This window comes from Halichoeres trimaculatus, unplaced genomic scaffold (genome assembly GCF_033239565.1).
Source record: "Halichoeres trimaculatus isolate MK-OKI-2021-1 unplaced genomic scaffold, fHalTri1.1 fHalTri1_scaffold_15, whole genome shotgun sequence".
Lineage (NCBI taxonomy): Eukaryota > Metazoa > Chordata > Actinopteri > Labriformes > Labridae > Halichoeres > Halichoeres trimaculatus.
This window is the reverse complement of record NW_027437193.1, coordinates 25,422,828-25,450,578: the sequence shown is the minus strand read 5'-3', so window position 1 is coordinate 25,450,578 and position 27,751 is coordinate 25,422,828. Positions and strand designations below refer to the sequence as shown.

The window sequence follows — 27,751 nt, the reverse complement described above, 5'->3', positions numbered from 1 at the left end:
AGGCGGGTTTGTTCTGTGTGACAGGAGTAGAAAACATAGTATTGAAAACATCATTGTTATATGCTGTCAGACACCTGGTTTCCATCAACACTCATTCCTGTGGAATAAGTGTTGACTGAAGAAGAACGCAGTAGAGGCGGCGTGAGCCCCGGGCCCACAGATCAGTAAAGCTACCGTACCGTGACTTCATTACGTTAGTTGTCACGAGCCACTTCCTTCCCCTTGACGCGTGCAGTCCAGTTGTGTGTCTCTAGGGCAACCGTCATTCACAGCCTCATCAACCTGCAGTGTGCCGAGTCCGTCACGTGGGGGCGGCGCGTCGCGTTCTTTGTCGAACGTCAACGACTTTGTGTTTAAGACGGAGGTTTCCCCACTCTGCGAGGGAGCAACAAAAGGAGGAGTACGTGAGCCACACATTTAAGGTCCCCCTGGCACCTGACAATCTGGGAGTTGTTTAGTGACTGATTTTCACCGTGTCTCTAACAGATATCAGCATCACCATCACCATCTTCATCATGACGAACATCACCGGCAAACACTTGTTGTGCCTCCTCCTGCTCGCCTTCCCGCTTTCCTGGGCAGAGATCACGAAGAAGAATACGAGGAAGCCTGACAACGACTCAGGTGAGGACACATCTTTTTTTCCCCTGTAAGGTGTTCATGAGAAGATTCAAGACTTTGTTTTCTGGGATTTGCCTCTGAGAAGTTATGGTAAGGGCAGCATCCTCAGAAAATAGTGCAGCTGATGAGACGGTGGAAAAACACTCAGAGGATGTCAGGCTGATGCAGTTTCCCCGTGTCCAACAGTTACCGCCTCAAATTCAGACTTGAACAAACAGGAGGATCCTTTTCAAGCGTTTTAATAGCTGCAAATCACAAAGCAGAGAGAGACAGAGAAAATAATAGATTAGTTTTGGTTGGAGGAGAGACAGGTGTCGTTTATGTTTGAACTGTATAAGTCAATATGCTTACTGAAAAATAAATAAATGAATAAATCAGGTGTAATTACAGTGTCAATTGAGGTCAGTTTCATTTAGGTAGCATTATTAATTGTTAAAATGATAGGTTTTCAAATTTTGATGATGTTCTTAAGTATTTCAGAACTGAAAAAAATGGGATAACTATAACTTCTTACCTTGAAACAGCTGTTTTCGCAGGCAAGTTTCTCTCATCTCGAACGTGCTCCTCCTATCCAAGTAATTAAAATGTAAAATCTACCTAAAATCTCTAGAGAGTGCACACATTTTCTCATTTGGCTGTTTGTATAAACCTCTCACAGTACATGTCCTGCGGTGTACATCTCTTGTGTGATCCCTCACAGCCTGAAACGTCTGCTGTTGTTATACAGTGATATACACACTGCACTGCTGAAGATGTTAGATCGGCTCAAAAAAGTAACCCCTTAATTGCTTCTATCTGATCATGAGTTCATCTGATCATTATCTGGCTTTGTTTCCTCCCAAATCTCAAAAATGTCTGTTGAAACACTAGTGGCAGCTGTTAATACACAAAGTATTCTTCATGCTGTCGAAGTAATGTGTCACCATGATGTCAAGGGGAGGTGTTGATGTCAGGACTTGGGGTCACCAGCCATAACATGTAAATGTCAGTTACGTCATTTCTTATTTTCTGCACGGAGGGGCATCTTTATGTGCATATATGAAAGTATATATAAAGAACTAAGAAAACATTACACAGTAAATGTGTATTAATCCCAAAGCAGTGGAACAACAGGGTCGTCTTATGTTTTGGATAAACTGACTTTTTAGATTTCCACCGACACACCTGTGAAGATAGTTTGCATGCATGTGAGTGTGTTTCTGTCATTTACCAGAAAACTGTCACTTTCAATAAAAAACAGCTTGGGGTGTTGAAACAATTACTTAAAGATTGTAAACAGCAAGCTGTTACCAACCACAAACAAGAACCAATAACAACAACAACAGCAACAATATATGGTGTTAGCTTTTTATGAAATCTCGGTTGTCAAAATCAAATAACCCCGTATATTGTTTCCAGGCTTGGGGTCTCAAAACTAAATTGAAAACAGTTTTTAATCTGGAGCTGATGACAGAAGTAGCTAAAGATTTAGCCACTAGGTTTCTCTCTCATCTGTGTTTGTTTTTCATGGGCAGTACTGAGCCTCACTGGCTCGGATGCAAAATTTGGCTGGTTGGTTGAGTAGATTTCAAGATTAACTGTTAACAAAAGAATTCAAATTAACTGGGGGTGGGACAAAAAAAATTACAAATCAATTTATTGGGATTTTTTGTGTGACAATGTCAAAATCAGGGTTCTTTGTAAAAAAAAAAAAATTATAATAATTTCAAATTCAAATTCTTCATTTCAGTCTTTGTTTATAAACTGGATTGAAACAAAGTTACCACTTTTCTCCAGCAGAGGGTGAAATGTTTCTCTCTGACTCGCATGATGTGCATTTTATGGGAAAATATTGCTTCTGATAGAGTCTGTAGACATTATCATCATCATTTGACATTTTCACATGGTCTAATGTTAAAAAAAAAAAAAAAAAACTAAAAATTGCAAAAATCATAAATATCAAAGAATTGCAATTTAAATCGAATCGGCACCCCAAAAATCGTCATAGAATTGAATCCCGAGAATAACATATCGTCCCAGCGCTACCATTTACTATCTGAACATTTGCAGGGGGGTATGCTCAAATCCTGCGCTAGATCCCCATCCATGTATGCAAGTTTCACGTCAGAAAGGAGCAAGGAAATGAGAAGTTCTTTGCTAAAATTGAAAACTGAAAACCAAGGCCAAAAACCAGAATACTGATAAATTATAAATATACCAACTATTCGCACTATTGCATTCATGGCTACTTCTGTGTACTAACCTCACTAAAATCATGGCATTGCAATAGCATTAACTGATACGCTTTAAAATATAATGCCTTCATCACAGAGATGGGTCTGTGAGCTCTTTAAAAAGACAGATTTTTTTCTGTATTTCTTGTGGTGGTTGAAATAGCTTCGTTCTTTAACTTAATTCTTTGAGTTAAATATGGATTCTTCAATATTTTTAATTTTTGCAATTTTTGTTTTGCTGTTTTTAACACCAGACCATGTGGAAAAGTTGAACAATGGTCATAATGAATATGATGATGAGGACGATTTCTATGGACTATATCAGGAGCCATATTTTCCCCAAAAATGCACATCACATGTGAGTCAGAGAAGAACATTTCGCCCTCTGCTGGAGAAAAAGCAGTAACTTTTTTTTTCCAACTAAGCTTATGAACAAAGACTGTGATGAAGGATTTAAATTTGAAAAAAAAAAAAAAGATTTTGAACATAAAATCCCAATTTATGAATCAATAAACAAAAAATCCTGATTCTTATGTGAATCTTTTTTTCTCCCACCCCTAATTGACCTGATCTATCAGAGAGGCGACTTTAAACTTCTTTAGACTTGACCTGGTGCGTTACAGAAACTAAAGTTAATTTGACTTCGGGGGGGAGCAGTGTAATTGTGCATCAAATAACACTGCTGTTATTTGATGCACTCTCTTACAGGTTGTCTTTGAACATATCAGACCATGAGGGTGCATGCCTCTCATCTGGTTTAGATGAGTCCTTTCTTTTGTGTTGGTCTCTCCGTCTCCTCTGCTGTGTGCTTCTCCGTCTCCAAGCAGGTTCCCTGCATTTTACCAAAACTTTGCAATGCAAGGTTACCCTAAGTGTTACAAAGGCACCCACAAACAAAAGTATTGCTATAATTCATTATTATCCATCGCGACCTGGATCATTTCTAGTGCATGAACCACATTCTGAAAATCACTATCCATGAATCTTCTCAGATGTATTGACATATCGACCACGCTGTACACATGTTGGTTCTCATCCAGACAAGAGCGTGCTGGCCGTGCTTTTTGGTTGCGGTGTTGTTTCAGTGATATAAGTCTTTTGAAAAACTGAAAATGCACTTTCAGGATATTTTCAGCCAAAAGTTTTCAGTGGCTGAATTTTCAGTGCCTAGTGCAGAGCATTTGTTAAAGAACAGACAGAGGTTTACAGATTAATATGTATTCTTTAATTTAGACATGCACTGATTGATCGGTCGGACGATTGATCAGTGCAGATTTCTTTAATTTTAGGGTGGCAGTGATCAGTCCATCCTTACATATGAAACTGATCTTATACACCTCTGGGAAGATCTGACAGCCATTGATGCGTTTTCCTCTGAGACCTAAAACTCAGGACACTTCAACGATTGTTTGAGTCAAAACAACAATTTTATTCTTTCACAGGTATTGTTCAGTGATTTTCAATAAAATAAGACTGGAACATTGAAGGTATATGCTGTCAGTTATAAAAAAAAAAAAAAAAAAAATCGTTGTTGGCCCAAATCAGCATCGGCAGGTCAGGCTTTTTAAAGATCGGTGATCGGCCAGAAAAATGTGATTGGTGCACCCTGCTTTAAATCTCTTTTAGGGATGTTCCCATCCTAATCCCTGCATCGAATGACATATTTTAAGGAGTCGGTGATTGGGAATTTTATCCTTTAATCGAAACCGGTTATTTATGTTAGCCATCACTGAGCAAAAATTGCTGACATCAGCATAACCAAGTGCTATGACTGCACTCAACCCGTGTTACTTTTATCGGCGAAGACTATAGCAAAAATATTCGTCAATGAACCGTTTTTACAGATAAAAAACAAAGACTAATAAAAACCAGGCAAGATGACCGAGACTGTGACGAAATATAACTGACATTTTTGTCAAAAAAAAAGACGAGATGAAAATGTTTGGAAGGGACCGACCCAGAGTGGCACTGGGTTGAAATGTATCACAGAATCTGATAACACTGTCCCTGGGCTGCCTGCACCAGCAGCCCTTTTTTTTCTCATAAACAGATGTCTGTTGCCTTGGCAACACGACTGAGCACAGGCATGTGCAACAGTGCTTGTCAGAGGATCATGAGAACAAGTACAAAAGTATGACTAAAACTAAATACTGTGTGATTCAAAAGACAAAACTAAATCAGTTTGTTGTCAAAGTTAACACTGCGCTCAACTTCCTCAAGTTGATGAGAGAATAATAAAATAATGTATGATACACTTATGTGGAACAACAGCCACACTTCACTTTATTACACACAATCACACTAGTTACTGCAATAACATCTGCTTTACGGCACCTCACGGTTGTTCTCCAGGTACATACGACTCAAAATAGTGAAAAAAACAAATTAACAGAATAGTTTGTTAGCTTAGCGGTAACAACTCTGTGGCTTCAGTGTCAGCAGTGGGGAACTACATCAAACTTTAAAGTGAAAACAGTCCAACAGCCACATTCATGCACTGCAGTCTTTTCATGAGGTTTTCATAATGACCAAAACATCCTAAAACAACATGCTGCGTAGTTCACCAGAGGAAGGCTGCACTGCTGTTTCTGGGCTTTAAAAGAGCGGATAAATATCCACAAGAGAACAAACGTGTCCAAAAAGCTCTGAATAGAGGATAAGACGCAGGACTGGGCCATCTCAGTTATCCACCATGTATCCTGCTATTCCAACACTTGGTTTAACACCCTGCTCCTCTGAACTAAACAGCACAGTCTGTGGTAGCATGCGAGGTGATTTAATCATGATGTGATAAGTTTGAGAACAGAAGTTTGAAGTGAAAGCCATAAGAAGTGTAGAATCATAATTTTTGGGGAGATTTTATTAAGCAATTGGGTTATTTTCTACAAATTTTCTAAGAAGACATTAAATTCAAATTAATTTTGATGAAATTTACCAGTCTTCCTTGACACGTTCCAGACTTTATATGTGATACATTCAGGTACCCTTGGAAACTTTAGAATCTGACAATAACATCAGTGTTCTCAGATGAGACAAATGGTTTGTAGATGCCAGTCATTTAAAAAAGAGCAATATTTTGATCTCGCCTGCAGGTTTCAGATCCAGAGGGTTTTAACATCAAAACTAGCTAGACTTAGTAAAATGGACTTCATAAGCTCGAAACATATTTTAACCTTTTTTTCTTTACTATCCAGTGTTGTCAACACACAAAACAAAAAAAGTATGCAGCTTCACTTTCTCACTTCTTTGGCAAAGTTAACCTTCAAACCCCAAAGTCAGAACATGACTCAGTATCAGCTGATAGGGGTGGGAGAAAAAACAAACAAACTGGTATATCAAGGGTTGTCGTTTGTTTGACAATATCAAAATCAGGATATTATGTAGAAAGATATGTTTGATTTTGTTTTGTTTGATTTTGTTTAATTTTTTTTTTAATTTAAATTCTTCATTTCAGACTTTGTTTATAAACTGGATTGGAAAAAAGTTACCACTTTTCTCCAGCAGAGGGTGAAATTTTTCCCTCTGACTCATTTGCATTTTATTGGAAAATATGGCTCCTGATGTAGTTGATAGATATCATCATCATCATTTAACTTTTTCACATGGTCTCGTGTTAAAAAAAGCAAACTAAGGATTGCAAAAATTGTAAACATTGAAGTATCACAATGTAAATCGCATCAGCACCCCAAAAATCGTTATAGAATCAAATCACGAGAATAGCATATCGTCCCAGCCCTTTCAGCTTAATATTGAATAATCAGAATCAGGATCAGGGGCAAAAAATCCTGATCGGGACATCCCTGATCTCTATAAAGTACAATGCTCATGAAAAAGGAGCACAAGCTGTCGGCCGAGTTTTTGGCAGTGGTAAAAAAACATACTCACTGTAAAGTTTCTGCTGAGAACTGTCAGAGTACACTGGATGAAACCTTTTGTGTAGATTTTTCCCAAGAGTTGTATCAAATAAATGTGAACTGTGTGTGAAAAAGTGGACTAATTAATAACAAAAGATCACAAGCAATCATCTCGTTTGGTGGTATAAATGACTGTAACACCAGTCTACTCTGACATAACTGTGCATAAACGACGTACCTCTTGGCCAGGCTGCAAAATGACCACAAATAATATGGCTAAAATCAATTTGTAGGTTTTACCAGTTTGCAGTTCAGCGTATTGACATTTTTTATTATCTACATTGGACGTGCTGCAGATTGGTCTGGACACAGAGCTGGTGAGAGCGTCACTCACTCCTCACCTCAATCTGTGACAGGTTCAGGTAGGAGTCTGACTGCAGCTGCTTTCAGAGCTGACACATTTTTAACAGCCATCTTTCAAAGTTTCTGGACATGAATGTAAATAATAAATTATTTTAGGGCTTCCACTAGTTAGATATCATGGATTAATTAGTTAAAGCACAAACAAAAGATTTATAAATAAATGTTAAAAACTCATTTTTAGTTTGGTTTGTCTCATCCAGCTGCTGACAGCAGTGATCTCCTTGCAGATGTGGTTTTTCTGGCTCAGTTTTAGACTAAACAAAACTGCTCCATTTCACTCCACCACTGTTGCTAATGGTGTCAGTCTCCAGCACAGAAAAGTCCCTTTTTCATTTTTCATGTTGTAAGTTTTGTGGGGCCAGCTGAACCGTGAATATTTAGGGACATGTTGTTTAAATTGCGATTGTTTTCGGTTGTCAGATTTATTAATTCCCTTTTCAGGCATGTACCGTGGCCCAGGTATACACGTTTCACATGTGAACATTATTGGTAGGCTTGTTTCTGCACCTAAATGTGCGCCAGGTCCCAGGAAAGTTTGATAAATGAGGGCCAGCATGGCCATAGAGGAAAACACATACTTTGAAAATAATACTTAAGAAAAATGATGACACTCCAGCTGAGAGGGGACATCTGTGTTTTTGATAAAAATAGCATGACTCAAACACCCTCATTAATTCTAAATGTTGCTGAAAGAAAGCTAATATCATTTTCAGATCGATGCCAAAATATTGCGTAAACACTCCAGAGTCTCTCATAACTGTGTAGTAGAGTCCTGCACACAAGTTGAAGCACCGATGCACAAATGTTCTTTCTGTGAGCGCTCACACAGCACTTACATGCAACTTCAGTGATAGACTTATTTTCCATGAATTACACAGTAGGGATGGGCGATAAGGGCGAATAGATATAGGTCGATTATTTTTTCAAATTTTCCGATTACGATATTCTGGCGATATTGAACAAAAAATATGACAAAACTACTTGCCAACCAGGAGGACAACCATGGATGGACACAGCATTTCTGAGCAACAGTTCTTGTTTATTTTTAAAGTGCTTCATACATCTCTGTTAAACATTGCCCAACAATATTCTATGGCAACTTAAAAATGACAGAGTTTTCCCTGTATAGGGGGGGCGGCCCACCCCCCCAATGGAGGCACCCGTACCCCCTGGGAGTTGAGTTAATTTATTTTCCATATAACACAGAAGTAATTTAGAGGTACATCTCATAAATCAGGTCTATACCTTGACTATATAGCCCTACGGGGTGTCATTTGTACATTACAGCGTTCACATTTCTCCTTGCGCTGTTTCACGCACGGTGAAGCTCCGTTCCAACGCGATCACAGACACACAAACGTGCACACTTAAACACACACAGACAGGCACATTCCATATAGCGGACAGGAAGCTGAGAAAACACCACAAGAAATATCTCCCAGCACCTACTACTACTCTGTGAAGATGCAACACTCGCTCCTAACCATTTCCAGGCGAGGGACGTGGACCCGCGCTGAGACGGGAGTCTCCTGCATGTTTCCTACATGTGCAACTATGGGTGCGTCTCAATGCGTTAACGTCGTGCTTCCTCCGTCCTATCTCCTCCACGACATCAGAAGTACTTTCCCAGTCGCCATTTTGAAGAGACTGTCCCAAAGCGATAATTGCGCTCAGAGGAGAGAGGAGAGAGGATGGAGGAGACTGATTGGAGGAGCTGTGATTGAGGAAACATGAGAGCTGGCTTTGCGGAAGTCTTTTCAGTGAACGACACGCCTCCATATGGAATATCACTCTCTGATTGGACGCTGCAGCAGCTCAGACTTTACATGAAACTTCACAAACACAACAGAGTTTAATGAGAGAAAAGAGCTGAGGACAGACACAGAGGATCGTTCAGACACTGATCATAAATCTGGTAATTAAGTGTTCGCTGTGAGTTTAAAGCACAAAACACTGAACACAACCATCATCAAATCAATATAACAGAGGATTAATACTGAAAACTGACTGATAAATAATATCTTCCTGAGACACAATAAGGTAGGTTATATTAATAAGCTTCAGAGTTCAGGATCAGATGGGCTCTACATAAAGGCCAAATAATTCATAAATAATCTCACAATTACGCATTTTACGGGTAAAGTGATCCATGAGCTTCTAAACAGCACACAGAATAAACAGAGAGCAGGTTTTCTTCATGGTAACGTGTGTGTTTAACTGGTTAAAGAAACAGACAAATCTCTGGTACTGTTTATGTTTGATCAGAGTTATTACAGCGCACATGCACAGACACACAAACAGCTGTTAGAGCTGACTGACAGATGATCCAGAGGTGATCAGCTGATGCCGTCATGACTGAAACACGTTGCTTCATGTGACGCTCCGAAAGAGAGGATGTCCTATTGCTCTAAAAACAAATCTCCTCCATCCTCTCTCCTCTCTTCTTTTCTTCCCGTCTCTCCCATCATCTCTGGTGGGAGGAACTAAGACACAAGTGAACGACGCAAGTGGAGGAAGAAAGGATGGAACTTGGAGCTTTGAGACGCACCCTGTGCAGTGTTTGGTTTCCAAGAGTCACATGACTGAACCCTGTCCACTGATTGGCTTCTGAGGCAAGCATTCAGCAAATGAGGACTTTCAAGCACCTCTCCTTTGCCATCCATGCACCGCCTGTTTATTTTTTTTTTTCAAAATAGTAATACTTGATAATGTAAAATTGCACATCATTAAAGCAACATTTTGGATAATATTGTACGCGATATATATCGCCCACCCCTATTACACACGGTCAACTATGTGCTTGTGCCATAAATTAGCCCATAGTTTTCCCCCTCAGTATTTGTAACACACCTTGGTTTGTTTCTTCAGAATACATCTGCAGATTTTGGACTTGCTGTATAAAAACCTTCCAAACTGTCTTAATGATTAAAATCAGCAGCTAAAGTAAATTTCAGACTGAGATATAAACATCACACAAACAGTATCCATCTAACTCAAGCCAAACCCACGTTTCTCAGTGTTTTTCAGACGTAAAACCTGTGCCAGCCAATCAGAATGGACCCCCATCATTCAGCTGTGGAGTTTGAGAAACAAAAACTCAGTACAAACCAAACCATTAACCAGAGTTTTCTAAAATCTTAATTTTGGCTATAGTTTTCAGAAAATGTTTTTAGTGGTGTAAAACTGTGATTTTGTGTGGATGGCAGGCCTAAAGGTATAAAAATATATGCGGTTTCCCATATTCCCGGGTACTTGTGGCCATGGCCTAAATGGACACAGGTGTGACTAATGAGCCTGACCAGGAGGAAAACACAAGGACATAAGGTAAAACTATACTAGACACAGGGAGCAAGAACAAATGTAATCACAACATCAGCTTATTGTCAAAAGAAAAACTAGTTTGACTTTGCTGCTATAGTTTTGTGTGTGTGTGTGTGTGTGTGTGTGTGTGTGTGTGTGTGTGTGTGTGTGTGTGTGTGTGTGTGTGTGTGTGTGTGTGTGTGTGTGTGTGTTCCCTCACTGAAGTAGAGCTACGTAACTGTACTGACGAGTCACATACCTCAGCGTGTTGTATCCAGAAAAAAGTTGTCTTAAACAAAGAAAACTAGTTTCGATCTGATCTCCATTTAATTCTAAAACAAACGAACACCTTGATAAAAGTAACGGTATATACGTATATATACATGAGACTCCAGACCTGAAGGTGGTGGGGGAGTGAAATTACACAAGATCCTCCTCATAGCATCTTTAACTACAAATATAATAAAACTACAACAAAGACAGGAGGAAAACAAAGGAAAAAAAAAATGCTAGGAAATTTCCCCTGAAGACATGCCAGTGTAGTCCGTGTGTGATGACAGTTAATTTTAGCTTAGTCTGAAGTGAATAGTCCACCCTCCTCACTTTCTTCCAGTTTATTTACAAAACACTGTACAGACTGTTTACTTTCTCCCTTTTCAGCCCACTTTTATTGGAGTCAGACTTTAGGCAGCCCATTCATGGTAAATTAGTTTCACTGCCTGGCTTCAGTCCCAACAGACGCAGCTCGAAGCCGTGTTAGATCAGTTTACTACCTGCCTTTCTTTCTGCACAGTCTTATAGTTACAGACCAGATTCAATTAATGCTGACCACAGGCAGGTTGGTGTCTGAAAAAATGTTCCTGAGCAGATTTTTTTGCGGTTTCGGTTTCAGCTTTGGCTTATTGTTAGTCTTGCCTGAGGTGGTGATATCTGCGATATCTTGTGTTGGGGCTTTTTCTAATAAAAGAAAAGATAAGATCCACTTCAGTTATCCCAAAGGAGACTGTGCTGCCTGAGTTCACAATACAAAGTACAAAGCTTGTGATGGAAAAAAAACAAATGAGAAATTACCAACTGTAGTAAGTAAACTATAGTTAGATAAAGTGTCTGTTTAATATTACAAATAATATAAAGTGTCAAAGTAACAAAGTTTTGGGCGAAAAGCAGAAGATCCTCAGATGGTTAAACGAGAGTGCGTTTACAAGTGAAAAAGTCAGAGAATGATAGTCACACATGAACCGTTGCATTCAATTATTGCACAAGTGAAACTATTGCTCACACACACACATTGGCTGGGAAAATGAAAAACATTTTTAGAAAGAAAAGCCAGAGAGGAAGTGGTCTGTTATTTTGTTGGAATTTGATTGAACGTCCTGGTTCGATGTTGATGTTTTATTAGAACACTCAACACTGGTTACTGTTGGCTTTAACCACACCCAAAAAAAACATCTCTACTCTGAGTTATTCTCATATGAACGAGTTCCACAACTTGGAGCAGAAAACACACACAACACACACAGAAGTTGGCTGCTGAACAGCCCATCGCTGGTGATGCTTTCACTTGAACCTTGTAACTCTCAAGCTCACAATAACTTATTATTGTAACGTTAACACATAAAGTAATCCAATCCAGTTATTTAACATTAACAACCCACCAAGTCTGTTACAGTATGTGGTGACATACTGACACAATGATGAGGCTCAAACTTGGCTCCTTGCTGATAAAAAACCAAACTGTTTTTTAGGAAGAACATGTTAAGAACCAACTGGCCTCTAACATAAGCATTGAACAAGCACCTGATTGTGTTGATGGGAAAGGGGCATCAGTGGACGTCAGCGTGGCATGCAGGGGGTGAGGGTCATTGTCCATGATGCTGAGCAGCTTCCTCAGCATCTTCTTGACTGATACTCCACAACAGCTTTCAGAGCCAGCTCTCTTAATGGGCTTGTTGAGTTTGTTAGCGTCAGCTGTCTTTGGCCTTCTACAGCATAGAAAAGGAAACTCCTGAGACTGGCCATTGAAAACATTTTGTATGAACAGAAATGACCTGATTTGGAAATCCTCCTTTTTGTAATTTTGTGCCAGGTAATCTATTTTATTTTTGTGCTGTATCTACAAGGTAGAAATGATTTGGAACCAACCTTATCCTGATACACTTCTCAAAGATTGGCATGCACCACAAGGCACCATCACCCTCCCAGGATAAAAGACCTTGGATGTTACTTTAAAGGGAACAGAAAATGAAAAACCAACTTTGTTTTATAAGCAAACCCTTTTGCTTTTATTCTTGGGCTTCCAGAGTATTCTCAAAACCACAGAATGTGAAATAAACTAACCCAGTGCTTTGTCTTTGATCCACCTCTGTATGTTACCCCTCAGTCTGACACCCAGTTCAGAATCTGCTAGTTTCATGACATCCCATGACCAGTAGTTATGATAAAACCTCTCCCTTCAGCTTGTGTCCCCACCCTCACCCCTCTTATAAAACCTGTCCTGGATTCCTAATGATTGGGAACATAATCTGCTTTGATCTAATGATGTGGAGAGCTCATGTTACATGTAGCTGGGTGTTATTTTCACATTTTTGCTCTCCATATGTTTCGGGATGCACCAAACCAACTTTACTGGTTCCAATATTGATACCTGGGCTTTGGGTGTTGACTAGTGGTGCAAGGGATCACAAAACTCACGGATCGGATCATTTTTCAGATCAGCAATAAGCAAAAAAATAATAAACAAGTTTTGTCAGTTTTTTAAACACTTTAATTATTAGATTAAATATATAAAAGTACTGCACAAGGCATATATTCTTTATAACATAGTTATTAATGAAAAACAATTTAAAGTGCAATATATAGGCATATCTCCTTCCTTTAAAATTTAACAATGAACCAAAAATCAACTTAAAGTGCAACAGCAACATAAAAAGGCATATTTCCTTTAATATTGGTTGAAAGACCTTTAATAAAATAGAACTCAAAGGTAAACATTAGAGGAAATCTTCCTTGAAACAAGGAGAGTGAAAGAACCTGAGCTTATTATTTCAGATTTTTTTTCAAAAAGACACGTCAGATATAAAGAAACAGATATAAACAATATGGGAATGGAATGCGAAGTGAATGGCAGGTCGTCCTCGCTCTCATAATCACTCATCTTTATGTTGTTATTGCATAATTCGTCCTGGCAGACTACCTGCGTTTGTTTATATCTGGCACGCCGCGCGCTGACTGAGACAGCGGGGAAGCCAGCTGTGGCTCTGCAGCGGAGGTAGCGCAGTTTTACGACACGATGAGAACTAGAGCCTTATTTAGCTGTGTTTTTGTGTGAAAGTAATGCGCTGAAAATTCTCTAAATAAAGCGTGAATGCAGACCAATATCAGATTTTTTCGGTGGGAGTCCGTTTATTTGTGTTTTGGGTCAAGTAAAATATGGCCCGTCTGAGTGCAGAGGAAACCTGCAGAGGAGCAGGGAGGGGGTGTTTGGTGTGAGCGCTCTGGGCTTCTGCTGCACAAAATCACTGCTGTAGGGGTAATTTCTGACCTAAACCTTGTGATAGGACCCAACTTGTTCCATCCTGGAGTATCACTTTAGGCACGGCACGGTGTGTATGGCCAGTGTGCAGCGGGGCGTTCAAGCTCCTCCTCTTCTCTGCTTGCCATGTCTGCACACCTCCCTTCTCCGCCTGTCAAAAGATGTGTGGGGACAAGCACACAGCTTTTTTCAGAAATCAATCCACGGGTCACTTATTTGCTGAACTGATTATGCCCATTACTAGTGTTGACCGATACCAATCTGATACTGGTGTTAAATAATAAACTGCATGCCCTACTGTGGGATGGGACTGGTAATGTTTTAGAAAAAAGGTGAAAAATTAGTATAGAATTACTGAAGTTAATATTTATTTAAACTATAAAATATTGAAATGTTTAGCAGCAAAACAAAGCTTCAGAATATACAGAAATTACTGCTCAATTGCAAACTTTTATACCCTGTAGACTGGTAATACAGCAAAAACAAAGAAAGTGCATCAGAGGTAACATTTCAAATCAAGTAGCCCAGAGGGCTGGTAAAATAAAATAGACAAATAAATAAAACAGGCAGAGAGCTGATTGCCTGGATTAGCTCAATGGATCGGCCTCTTTCCACCAAAACTGGTCCAGCTTTGACAGACACTGATACACCCATACCTAGTATCGGTGCAGGTAGTTATGTCATCTAAAGTAAACTACATGTGTTCTTTAAAGGTATAAGGTAGATGAACACATGATTTGTGCCTTTAATTATGCTCAAATCTTCACGAGGTCACAAAAAGACACAAAGAGCTGGTTTAACCTGGTTCCTGATTTATAGTATTTGGAGTAAAAACGTTTGATTTCTTCAGATATTTTTTGTTTGACATTGGCAGTTGTTCAGTAAAACATCTTGTTCATCCTACACCGTAATCTCCCCTGTCACAGCAGCAAAAGTCCTGGAGTATCAACAACACTGTAAAAACTTCTCTTTTCGGCTTACTTAAAAGATTTTGAAAGAATTTAAAGATACTCCTATAATCCATCTTTCCGCTTGGATCAGGATAATCCTGGTTTTTTGTATCAAAGTTATCCTACTTCTGCTCAAAGTTTGGAGCAAAATATCTTGGAGGTTGTATCCCACTTAAGTCAGAGATTGTATCACCTGGTCTTTTGCAGTTTCATAAACTTCTTAAAAATGTTATTTCATGTAATCACTTAAATTTATGAGGTTACTTTGAATAAGCGGGCTTTTGTTTCCTGACTTTAGCTTTTTTAGATTCTTTTTATAAAAGTTCTTTTATATTTTTATAAAAGGGAGCAGCTTTACAGAGCACATCCAATAAATCAGGGAAGCGTTTAAACTGTTTTTACACAAATGGGAAGCTATGAAAAGTAAATATGAATAAATGAATCCTTATTTCATTCATGTAGTTGACAACTTAAACAGTGAACAATACAAATAAGTGATTGTCAGAAATAATTAAAACAAGACAATCACTTTTTAATGGTCAGGTCTGCATGAGTTTTCGTTACTTGATCGTCAACACAAATTCAAACTCTTTGGCTCAGTGCCAGCTGTAGCACACACACTCATTACCTCAGTCTGATCATGACTACGCGAACACATTCACTAGCCTAGCAGCCACCTGTGGCATCATGTTTCTGTGTGAGAGAGACTCAAGAGCCATGCACCTGACTTGACATGTAAGCACAAGCTAATCACGAATATTTGACTCATACCTGCTCACTGGAAAGCTAACTTACGTCGCCCTTCGTCCCGTGCTGCTCTCCAAGTGCCCGAAGGCTTCACCCTCGTTTAGGGAAAAGCTTTATATTGGGGCTGGGACTTTAACGTGTTAATTAGATTAATTAATTACACCGCACATTAACGCGTTATAAAAGTCAACGCAGGATTAACTCATTGGCTGCCAGACATTTTCAGAGCATCTTGAATGATCTTTTAAGACCCAAATAATCTTGATTATTGACGATGGCGCTGCTCTTTCTCTCTGAACTACCGTGACACATCTCCGTGTCAGCGTGAGCTACCTGAACTTTTCTGACTTGCAGCGTCTCTCTGTGTCTCTGTCATCTCACATTTCTCCTCATATCCATGCTGAGCTCTCGTCTAAAGAGCGCAGCATCCACAGTAGTTTACGAGCAGGATTTTGATTGACAAGCTCCACCAGACTCCGCCTCCCTCCGCTGAAAAATATAATTTACTTCTATAGACGCAGTAAACAGTAATCCAATGTCAATGGCAGGGAACACAGACAATTAATATTGACCAGTTGAAAAAAAAAAAAGGATTTACAAATCTTCTCTTTTTTAATGAATTCATTTGATTAGTCAAGCACTATAATTTTGTAATGCCCTACAGTTCAAATTCTTTATGTGGGGACTTAAAGCAGATATAAGATTAAAATGTGATTAATTAGATCAATTAATAACAAATCCTGTAAATAATTTGATTATTTTTTAATCTCCTGACAGCACTATTTGCCACATTATGGCTGATGAATGTACTTGAAAGTAGTGTCCACAAAAAAAATCTTCTAACCAAAATAAACAGGATTTTGTTGTTTAAACTTGTGTATGAGAAAATTCAATGATTTAGTCCTCTACCAAAATATGTTAAGCTTGAAAAGTGTTGCTTCTGATGTTGAATATTGATGTGATTAAATGCGATTAATTACGATTAATTAATTACAAATGGCATAATTAATTCAATTTTTTTTTTAATCAAGTCCCACCACTACTTTATATATTTGGTGTTTTGTTTTACTTTGGTTGTGTTTTTCTTCCTCCATGCTAAGTCCACTGTCGTAGCCGCTCAGGGTAGCTTCTTCCACTTGCTATCATCAACACGCAAAGTCACTTGCACACTCAGCTCGTTGTGATTGGCTGATGTAACCACGCTTATTCTCCGCCCAGAAATGTCACGATCGTAGACTGTAAAACGAATGGGTGTAGTCTCCCCAATGTCACCTGTCTGTTTCTGAAACAGAGTTTTGAAGCAAATTAACTGTCAGCGGCCATAGTGGGAGTGACAGGGGCTTTGAGTACAGCTATAGGGCTTTTGTCTGTCACTGAGCTGAGCTGTGCCTCTCAATGGGCAAATTCACAATCTAAACATCCTCTCTACTGCCTGGTTAGACAACATTCACCTCCAGTACAGTGTGAAACATTTTTGAACCAGGCTGTAAATCTTTTAATATCTGGGGTGAAAACAGTTTTTTTGGGCTTGGTGTGTATGTGACTTCCCGTACCTCCGGAGCCAGCCTCAAGTCAACACTTGAGAAACAGTCACATATTTTTAGAACGGTGGTTGTGACTAAGTCGTGAAACAACCAAAACATTAACATACAGGCAGAGGATAGGGTTTGAGGTGGACTGAGACACCGACACACATGTATGGAGGATTTATTAGGAAAATCCTGCAGACTCTGCCTGCGGCAAATGTCGAGTAAGAAGAATTGTCAACTTGTGTAACTCTACCCCTTGGGAATATATGTTTGTATATGATAATGATAAATATGGGAATAGTAGTTTCAAGGATTAGGATAAAGGACGTGTTTTGATAATATGTTAAGTAGACAGATGGTTTTCAAAGACCTCTGCTGTCAAAGGTAAAGCTCTAATCATTGGTGACAACTTCAGTATTTCAAGGACTGCCTTAAACACTGTGTTTTCTACAGAATGATGGTTGAAGCCAAAGCATCTGGGCAAAGATTAGGACTGAAGAGGTGAGCTTGATATTAAGAGAAGGCACATCATTAATCAACTACAAGACAGGAGGTCAGAGCCAAGAAGAAGAGCTTTTGATTTATTGCATTGTTGAACTTCCACTGCACCCCGACTGTCAAAAGAAGGGTGAGAGTGCCGTCTGAAGCCAACTGAGGCTAAGCAAATGCCAGATGAATTTGATTTACATCTGTACTGACAATCTTAAATATTATTCCTGTCAGTAAAGAATACACCACATCCAAAACCTCAAAAAATTGAATGTGCCCTGTATGTTTATCGAAACATACCAATGGGCCTCAAAGCCAACATAAAGTTCCTTCACGGTGGTTTAGTTTAGTGAGAAAAGACAACTCATCATCCTCTGTCTCCCACCACAGACAGGGAGTGTACAACAACAGAGCTCAGGTTTACATCCTCCTCAGGTTCTTTATCTTAACTATTTCAATAAGCTTTAAATGAATACAAGACACACTGTGACAGTAATATCTGTGTCTACAAACACCAGGGGCTTGTTTAAAGGGGGGCCTGGGGTGGAATGACCCCACTTCAAAAACCAGCCTCAAAACCCAAAGTTGTTTTAGACTGTTAGCCTTGTCAGAGGCAGGACTTATGTTAAAATCAATTATTCAGGCTTTGGGAAAAAAGCTGCGTCTCGAGCCCCTTAAGTGTTTCGTCGTGTTGGCTTTGTGTTATACAGCCAAACAAGCCAAACACAGTCTGGACACCTGAAACCCACAGCATGTTTTGCCTTTACTTAGTTATAATCAGGGCTTGTCATTAACTTTTGTGATCACCAGCCACTGTGGCTAGTGGTTTCCCAGAGTTACTAGCCACTCAGCATTTTCACTAGCCACAAATTTGTTGTTGGATAAATATGTTTAATATGATTAAAGCAGATGATGACATGGTAAAATTTACTTGAAACAGATTTACAACATTTTTAAATGTAAATGACCTCTGTGCACACTCAAATGAAGACTACACAAATCAGGTATTCAGCTCTGAAACGGTTGTGCTCCTTAAATATGAAGATGTGCAGACTATTTACACAAAGTAATAAAAGCAGGAGTTTATTATTGCATGAAATGAAAGCTGTTAAGGTCGAAGATTAATAAAAAAATAATAATAATAAACTGAAAAATCTAGCTAGAAACACTGTCTACTCAATTATTTATTTATCACAGCAGTAATTTTTCAGTAATAAACTAAGTACCATACTTCCTGGACTATAAGTCACTCTAGAGTATAGTCATACATTCAAAAAAGTGCGACATGAAGAGGAAAACAACATATATAAGTCACACTGGACCATACGTTTTATTTATTTTAAATGATTTAGTTTGTTTACAGTATTTCCAGAGTGAACTTTTTACATATAACTTTAAAAAAATGTTTATATATTACGAGGTTTAAATATTGTTCCTACAGCTCCTCGTATCTGTGACCAGTTTCTCTTCTCTTCGTGCGCTTCTCGATGCCCACTCTCCCCTCTCACCCTCCCCTCCCCCGCTCTAGGTGAGTGTTGATGTGAGATCGGAGCAGTGTGAGCTTAAATGAGCTCCATCCGAGCTCACTTTTAAAAAAATTTCTGGAGTTTTGGCGCTAGTTTGTGACTAAAACCCCAGAATCTGTTTACAATTGAGCCAAAAAGACGTGAGTGAACTTTTAAATCAGGCGCCAAACCCCGGGAGCTGTCACGGTGTCCAAGATGGAGGCTGGAGACGAGCACGCCTGGGTGCCTGCCAGCAGAAGACTTTGCAAATGGACCAATGAGCAAACACTGTGTACAGGCAGTGCTCGTGGGAGTTGTGGTGTCGTAGTCTCATACTGCAATGGGTTTAGTATTTCAGATGCCATTTCAGAAAACTAATTAAATAATTCAACCCGCCAAAGTGACTAGCAGGAGTGACGATGTTACCAGCCACAACTGGAATTCACCCCCATTTGGCGGGTTGGCAGGTGTTAATGTCTCACCATATCACCTCCACTTAGTAGCAGTCTTGCTCCATCCTCACTTATCTGTAAAAACTCAGCAGCTGAATTGAGACATTGGGAAAATGTCCCTCAGGATGATGAATTTACATAGCGTTGGGACCATTAAACAGGCCTTGAGAAGTTAATCAATCAGTGCGTATTTGGACTGTGGAAAGCCTGGGTGTGCATCTAAGACAGGAAGACTTCACAGATGAGACTGCCCAACAGGAACCTCAAACAGCCCCTGTGGGAACAGTCTAAACAACACCTGAGAGTACAATATTTTTCTTAATTCCCTAAACTTAGGTATCAGGGAACTCTTAAGCAAACATTGATTCAGAAAGACAAAGATTAGATGGATCCTATGAATGTCTCGGGAAACAGAACAACAAAATATTCAATCAAACCATGATGCAAATAGTTTTTATACTTGAAAATAAAAATATGTTTTAAGAACAAGAAGTCTTGTTCATGAATTTATTGGCTTCAGATGATACAGAGCTGTTTTACCAGGGAATATTCTATGATGTTTTGGTATGTGTACCTATCTTTAGACCTTCAGATGGTTGGTGTGAGCACTGAGCTGCCAGGAGAGTGAATAAAGTAATGGCAAACTGTTGAACACATGTTGGGTAGGAGGGAGGATTCAGCAGAATGTAACTTACGACATGAGAAAAGCCAGGATAAGCTCAGCCAATGGAGGCACCTGACGTGTCCAGACAGTGCACATCTTTCCATGATATAAAATCCTGAAAAATCCTTTTCCTCCTTCCAAATTCTGTTTCCAATCAAGCATCCACCTTGGGGAAAAAAATATATTGTTGTTTCACCTCTTGCACGTCAAGATTGCGTCTCAAGAGTGAGGCGCGGTTTTCCTTGGCAGGGAAACTGAACATCTACTAAACATTGTACTGAGGCCTTGTAATGATAAATATTAATGTAGGTATTTTACCATGTGTTGAAGGGTTAACAATAACTCCTGTTTTTTTCTACCCTAGTTGGAAGCCAAGTGAAGCCCAGACGGCTGTTTGCAAGGCGGAAGATTACTCAACCACAGGACACTCACATCCCTGTAAGTTTCCTGACTTCTACTAAAACTGTCTTAATAAATCATGTAATTTTACAGCATGTTAGTGAACCTCTTAGTACTGCATGCTTGTTAACTTTTGAAATGGAAAGCTTTTGAATTGAAGTGTGTGCTCAATGTTAAAACTTATATTAACTGCCATTTTGGGGCTTGAATTGGTCACAGTGATCCACAGGAAAAAAAACCAAGGAGGTGGAGGACCCAGTTGCAGAGGAACAAGAAATGTTTCATTTAACTAAAGTCATGAAACACAACACAAGACAAGAGACACAAAGAATAACCAGGAAACTCAAGATACACAAGAAAAACCAAAACTTAGAAATAAAGAAATCACAAACTTTGGCTTTTTGTTTCTGAGCACTGAGTTGCCTGAATTTCATCCCAAACTTACCTTTTTTAAATTTATTCCAATGCCAAAGGGTTTGAAAAAAATAACTTCTCTCATAACCACCAAGCTGTCATTCGTTTCCCATTGTTTACTCTCAACAGTTAAACCCTGAATTTTTTTTTTATTCCATGTCCGTGCCAGAAAACTAATTACTTTGTTTTCATCCTTTGAACAAATTATCCTCAAAGCCCAAACGAAAAACTGAAAGTGAGGAAACTACACTCACAGAAATAACTTGTTGAGTGAATACAATAAAATCATGGTGAGAATTTCCAACTACTTAAAATGATTTCATGTAGCACGACCCAAGTTTTTTAAACCAACTAATTGTACAAACGTTGTGTAAACATAAAGTATTGGCTTTACTATTACTTATTTGGAATGCTTGGGTCCAACTTAATTTGTAAAGGATGTTTCAACATGTTCCCTAAGGTAAGACATTTGAACTGTGAGTGAGGAGGTTACACAGTGGATGTAAGACCCTGCTGCACATTGAGCTTTGGAGGAACAGGCTGTGTTGTACGTCGCATTGGACAAAAGCTAAATGAAATTGTAGAATTGAAGGCTGTCTGTGCACCACTGCATTGACTAACTGTGTAATCTTTATAACACTTCATTTTAAAATTGGCCAATATTGCATAGCCCTTCAACACATCTTGTTTTATTGACGTGAAACACTTAGTGTGTCCCAAATCGCATACTTCCATACTGTGTACTCAAAATTTTCAAATTGAGTGTACTAAGCATACTACATACTCACTGGCTTAGTGCGCAAATTTTGAGGGTGTAGTGCTGTCCCAAATCGCATACTGCAGAGCGTCGTACTTACCGGGAATGATGACATGATGTCGACCTCTTCTTCTACGTCTTATTGTGACCAGCTTCCAGCGCGTTTCTGCCAAACACCGCCACTATTTGCCAGCGAATTTTCAAAGCCTTTTCAGTAGGATATTAAACACTGCTAATAACAAGATCAGCGGTGTAGAGTTTATTAATGGGGGTCGGTGCAGCTGACTGAAGCTACCAAGAGAGCTACGCGGGGCGCTGCGGCAGTTAAAATACATCCACAAATTAAATGTCTGAGTGGTGCTTCTGGTCATGTACTCACTGTGCAGGGTCTAACCCGCTTGTTATTATATTTACCTGGTTCACTGGGTAATGCTAGGGCCCCGGTAACTGTTAGCCCAATGAGCTTTGGCATTTGAGATAGCTGTTAGCTCAACTAGCATTAGCATAGCCCAGTGTTTCTCAATCCTGGTCCTGGGGCCCCCCTGCCCTGCATGTTTTAGATGTTACCTCACTCCAGCACACCTGATTCAAATGAATGGCTCGTTATCAGGCTCGAGCAGAGCTTGATGACGAGCTGATCATTTGAATCAGGTGTGTTGGAGTCGGGTAACATCTAAAACATGCAGGGCAGGGGGTCCCCAGGACCAGATTTGAGAAACACTGGCATAGCCTATCATTCGCTGAACAAAACAAACAAAAACAAGTTACACCACATACACAACGTCAACAGCTGATGGTGCTTGGTGGAAACAACACGTGTAATAAACAACATCAATAAGTTACATTTATACATTGCTGCCAGAGGATGAAATGAGTACGATAAGTGTCCACAGCTGCATACTCAAAATCCGGGCCGATTTGAGTACATCATCCTGGTACTTTTGCATACTCATTTCTCGCATACTATGCATACTGTTTTTCATTTTGACGCAGTATACTCAAAATCTTGAGTATTTGAGTATGGAAGTATGCGATTTGGGACGCACTCACTGTCTTTGGGTATACAGCCCACACCGGTGGAGCACATACAGACGACCGGCACCTCCACTGTGTTCCCTTCTTACTCACAGTTTTAATAACTCATTAAAAAACAAAAATTACTTTATTAGCTTGGACCAATTATATAGAAAAATCTTTACAAAGTTATGTCCAGATCCACCTCTGGCAACTACAAGTGGGATGTTACCCCTGCACATCAGGAACTTGCACCTTCCAGCATGATGCCCACAGCATCCAGGTTATCCTCTGGCTCTGCTCTCTGATGAAAAGGGACTACACTGCTGTCACCTCCTGCTCTGGACAGGTGTTGCATATAGGATTCCTACATAAACCAGTTAGGTTGAGTTTACATAAAGCAATATTGCATTTTTAACAGTTTTGCACATCATGCTAAAACAAAATAGTTTAATACATTTAACTACTAAACATTAAATAATATAGCAGAAGCTACATGTTTTATGTATGCTGACTAAAAAAAACACCCATGTTGCTTTTATTGAGTGCACCTGAAATGTGGTGTTCAAATAGCTTGTTAAGAGTACAGTAAGGAAACAGCTTCAGTGTTGTCTTGGTACACTGTAAACCCCAAAGTTCAAATTACTCCATTGTATTAAGCTATGAAACTTAAAATTTGTCAGTAAGTTCACTTTACTCAAATGTCTGAGTTTTCAGAGTTAAAAGATGATTTCTGAGTAGATTTAACTTTTGTTACTGTTTAAGTAAGAACAACTTAAAATCATCAGTTTGTGACTGCGTTTTGTAACCTTGAGTGAGGAGGAGACGCAGTCCATATGAGACCCTGCTGAACTTCTAGACGTGCAGCAGTGGCTCATGTTCTCTGTGCTCCACATTATACAGACTGTCTGTGCTTCACAGCATGGACCGGCTATCTGTGCTCCTTGTGGCATCAATCAGCTGTTCATGCTCTATGTGGTGTGGACTGATTGTGTAATTTTTTTTCCACTTAATTTTAAAATTGGCCAAAATAGAATGATAGTCCAGTAAAAAAAAAATCATTTATGAATGTATTATCCATTAGACACACACACTGCAAAAGTCAGTATGTACAAGACCTCATGCCGTGGAGCACAGACCACCAGTCAGTGCCGTGGGGCTCAGACAACCTGTGCCCCCTGAGGAACAATATTTCAATGTACAGCAGGGTCTCATATCTACTGCCTTCCCTCCTCACTCACGGTTACCAAAGTTATGAAATTGGAGCTGATTTTTGTTGTGACGGAGTTTGTAACCATGAGTGAGGAGGAAACACTGTGGATATGAGACCCAGCTGTTCTTTAAAATGTTATTTTATTTAGTTTTTCAGATCTGCTTCAATTTTTTATTATTACATTTACTTAATTCATAAGACAAATTTATTGATATCACATCTTTTAGTTTTGAGTAAGGTCAACTTATTATGTTTTACAGTGATATGCAACATTCTTTAACATTACCTAATCTTTACATTTGTAACAAATAAGCATCTGAATTTTTTTATGAAAGACATTCAGTAGAATGATTTTCCATAATAATAACTACTTAAGATGATGGGTTAAATTAACTTGTTTCATTACTCAGTGTTTTTTTAAGGTAACAGGTTTACAAGTATTTTTCAAGTAAACTCAACCTATCCGGGTTTACAGTGTAGCTGTAATCCTAGTGAAATAAACTGTGACAATATTTGTAAGATGCTATTTGGACTTTGTTTTTTTTTTAGTGGAGGCCTGTGAAAAAAGAAAATAAAATCATTATTCACATTAATTTGAAAGCTGTTAGCAGATAGCTGTCAAGCCAAAAGCAAAAATCAGTGAACTGGTTTAGAGTTTCATCCTTGATTACATTCTTTGTTGTCTCTGTTTGTCTCCTTCTCAGGGAATTATTTTCAGCTGTGTTGTTTGATGTTGTTCCCTGCTAGTGGCTAACTTTAATGTTTACTTAATGAGCCAGGCAGATGGCATGCTATGTGCCCATTAACACATTTTCATAGCAGCATGGCATGTATAAGCGACAATAAAACTAGAATTTACCGGCTGATGCAGTACGCGTCTTTAATTGGGTTTCTGAGGAGTGGGGAGGAACCTTAGGGTTAAACAAAAGAGTCAAAGGCTGAAAATCATGAGCTACACAAACTTTGGCCTGTTATATGCTGATTAAAGTCTGTGCTTTGTGTTTGATTGATGACCTCCCACATGTGAGTCACAGAGGCCTTGAGGGTTTCAATGTTAGTCTTTGTTGCTTTGGGATGTTACGTGTGAGTAAATAAGTAATTCTCGTGTTGATGTTGTTTCAGAAACACAAGTCAAACCTCATGACTCCAGCTCGTCGCTGCGGCCGTATGATGGAAAGCTGCTCCTCTCACCTGCCATGCTGCGACCCCTGTGCTTCCTGCCGCTGTCGACTCTTCAACACCATCTGTCACTGCTGGAGGATGAAACCTCTGTGCTCAAAGACGTAGACGTAGATGTCTTTAACAATACCAGACACCATGTACAGATGAGGCCTGGTTGGTGTATATAAGCAATGATAGGCACATACGCATAGAAATGCAAGCACATCCCCCTCTGGCCTGTGGGCTCTTCTTTTACTGCACAGGTGCTGTTCAGAGAATATTATTTCCGCTCAGAAAACACTTCAGCATTTGGAAACACATGAAACAAACGCTGACTGGAAGAGATGACAGAGTGAAGCCTGTGGTTTTCTGTCTTCACTTTACCAAAGCATGAAAAATAGAGTGTGCACAGATATGTTTACAGAATTACTGAATACCAAACGTGAAGTGGACTGTGGAGATGTAATGAAGGATAAAGGACAGATGCTTCAACTTGTTTGTACACAATCTTATTTGAGCAGTGTGCTGTGCCTTTGGTTGTTTCCAGTTTACTTTATCTAGTCGTTTCTTTGCTCCTGCTCAGTTAAAAGCATGTCAATGTAGACGCTCATTTGAACTCGAATCTCTTATTATATTAACTCACTGCCCCACGTACTATAATAGAAAAAAACACGTGGATTTATTTACAGCATGCCTTGAAGAGCAGAAAAGTCTCACATGTGAAATCGGCTTTGGTTCATGTGTGGATCTTTGGAGTAAAAGTGAGTTAAACACTTTTTAAAGTTATTTTTATGCTCTTCTTTCACCTGATTTGAAAAAGTAACTCTTTTTTTTATTTGTTTTAGGGAGAAAATCCTATTTCATTTAATTTGGACATGAAATGAAAACAAAGCTGAATTAAGTAGTTATTTTCAGATGTTTGCCGGCAGCTATCTTGTGGATGGACTTCACCTGCTTTGTGTTTCTCTCTGTGACGGTTGTGTGAAAAACAGAAAGTTGCTTCAAAAAGTCAATGTGAATTCAAAATAAAGCATAAATCCTGTCTGAGTAATCTGTGGTCCATCTTTTGAATGACTGAATCTAACACTATAATTTACACGCAAAGTGGGAAAGAAGACAAATTGACCACTTTTACAGTGGGGTTGTTTTTTTTTTGAAGATCCATTTTCACATATGCCAGTTTGTTGTTTTGCTTGTCTTTAGAAACTGGACTGCTGAGTTGTAATTACTCGATAATCATAACAGAGCAGCCCACATAATGTCACACAGATGAGGAACCATGTAATGAGTCATCATTATGTCAGACTACAAAGACCAGGATTAAACTTCAGAACGAGCTCTTTAATAGATGAAGACTTGTGGACAGATCAAAGGTCAGCTGTAACATAAATCTGACAGCACCTCACATGTTGGGTGAATGAAGTATGTCTGTCCTCCTCCATGAATCACCTTATCTGGCCTCTGGTGAGAGATTTGGCACAGGCTGGGAATGTGTAGTATGATAAATATTCTGCTTTTTAAACATGTTTCAGAACAAATGTGCTACTTTGCTTTCCCCTGCATGTTTTATAGCCGAAATGTGTCACATTTTTCAATTTACTGGTAATATTTCTTTCTCAGGGCTCAAAGTGAAAACGGTTGAGTAGTGTACACTGTTTTTTATTTTCTGAAAGGCTACTGACCTGGAATAGCAGGGACATGTTGTTCAGACTGGATCAGAGGATTTCTTGTCAAACCTCACAGGCGTTAAAAAGAGGTCAGGGAAGCATTTCAGGGCAGAGCATGGATCTTTATAAATGTTTTGCGTATAAATTAACATCAGTCACTCCAGTCAGTATATGAGTTCTCTGTTCATAGAGAGGCAGAGACAACACAACCTGTCTCATAGTGTGAGCACAGCTGCTCAAAAAGATCACGTGTGCTGTCCAGTCATTTAGCTTTGTTATGATTTAAAACATGCAGCACAGGCTATATACAATCAGTGTAATCTGTGCTTAATCATTGTATATGTTCTTCTACAAAATGATTCTTTATTCTTCTGCTTCTTCTTCTTCTTCTTTACCAAATTTTAACCAATTCAAACCATTCAAACTACAAAATGTTCAGCCTATTCAGGAATACTGGGATATGACTGCTCATGTCCTTTTCACAAAAACTTTCTGGTATATTCCAATGGTGGTGAATGGTGAGTTAATGCCATTCAAATGCATGTGGAATCTCAAAATTTGAACATAAGAAAGGTGGCGAGCCAGTCCGATTTAAACACACCCTCCTCATTGCATTTTCAAATACATATCAAGAGTCTAAATATTGAATTTGTGGGTCATTGTAAAGTGATATTAAGACATTACTGTGACAAAAAAAAGGAAAAACATGATGAGACAGGTCAAAATTATGAGAAGTCATAAGTAAAAAGTCAAAGTTACAAGGAAATAATCATATCAAATGAGGTGACAGGTGATGGTTAATACAACATAAGAGACAAACTTATTGTGAACAGCAAAGTAACAGTGG

General features: G+C 39.1%; 1 protein-coding gene across 1 annotated transcript; it reads left to right on the top strand.

Annotated features, from left to right (window-relative positions):
• Nucleotides 1-252: 252 nt before the first annotated feature.
• Nucleotides 253-26,261, top strand: asip2b (agouti signaling protein, nonagouti homolog (mouse) 2b). Its single transcript, XM_074689090.1, has 4 exons — nucleotides 253-400; nucleotides 487-624; nucleotides 20,644-20,717; nucleotides 25,199-26,261. Exons 2-4 carry the CDS (start codon nucleotides 516-518, stop codon nucleotides 25,361-25,363), a joined length of 348 nt encoding a protein of 115 aa, XP_074545191.1. The 5' UTR covers nucleotides 253-400; nucleotides 487-515; the 3' UTR covers nucleotides 25,364-26,261.
• Nucleotides 26,262-27,751: the final 1,490 nt, after the last annotated feature.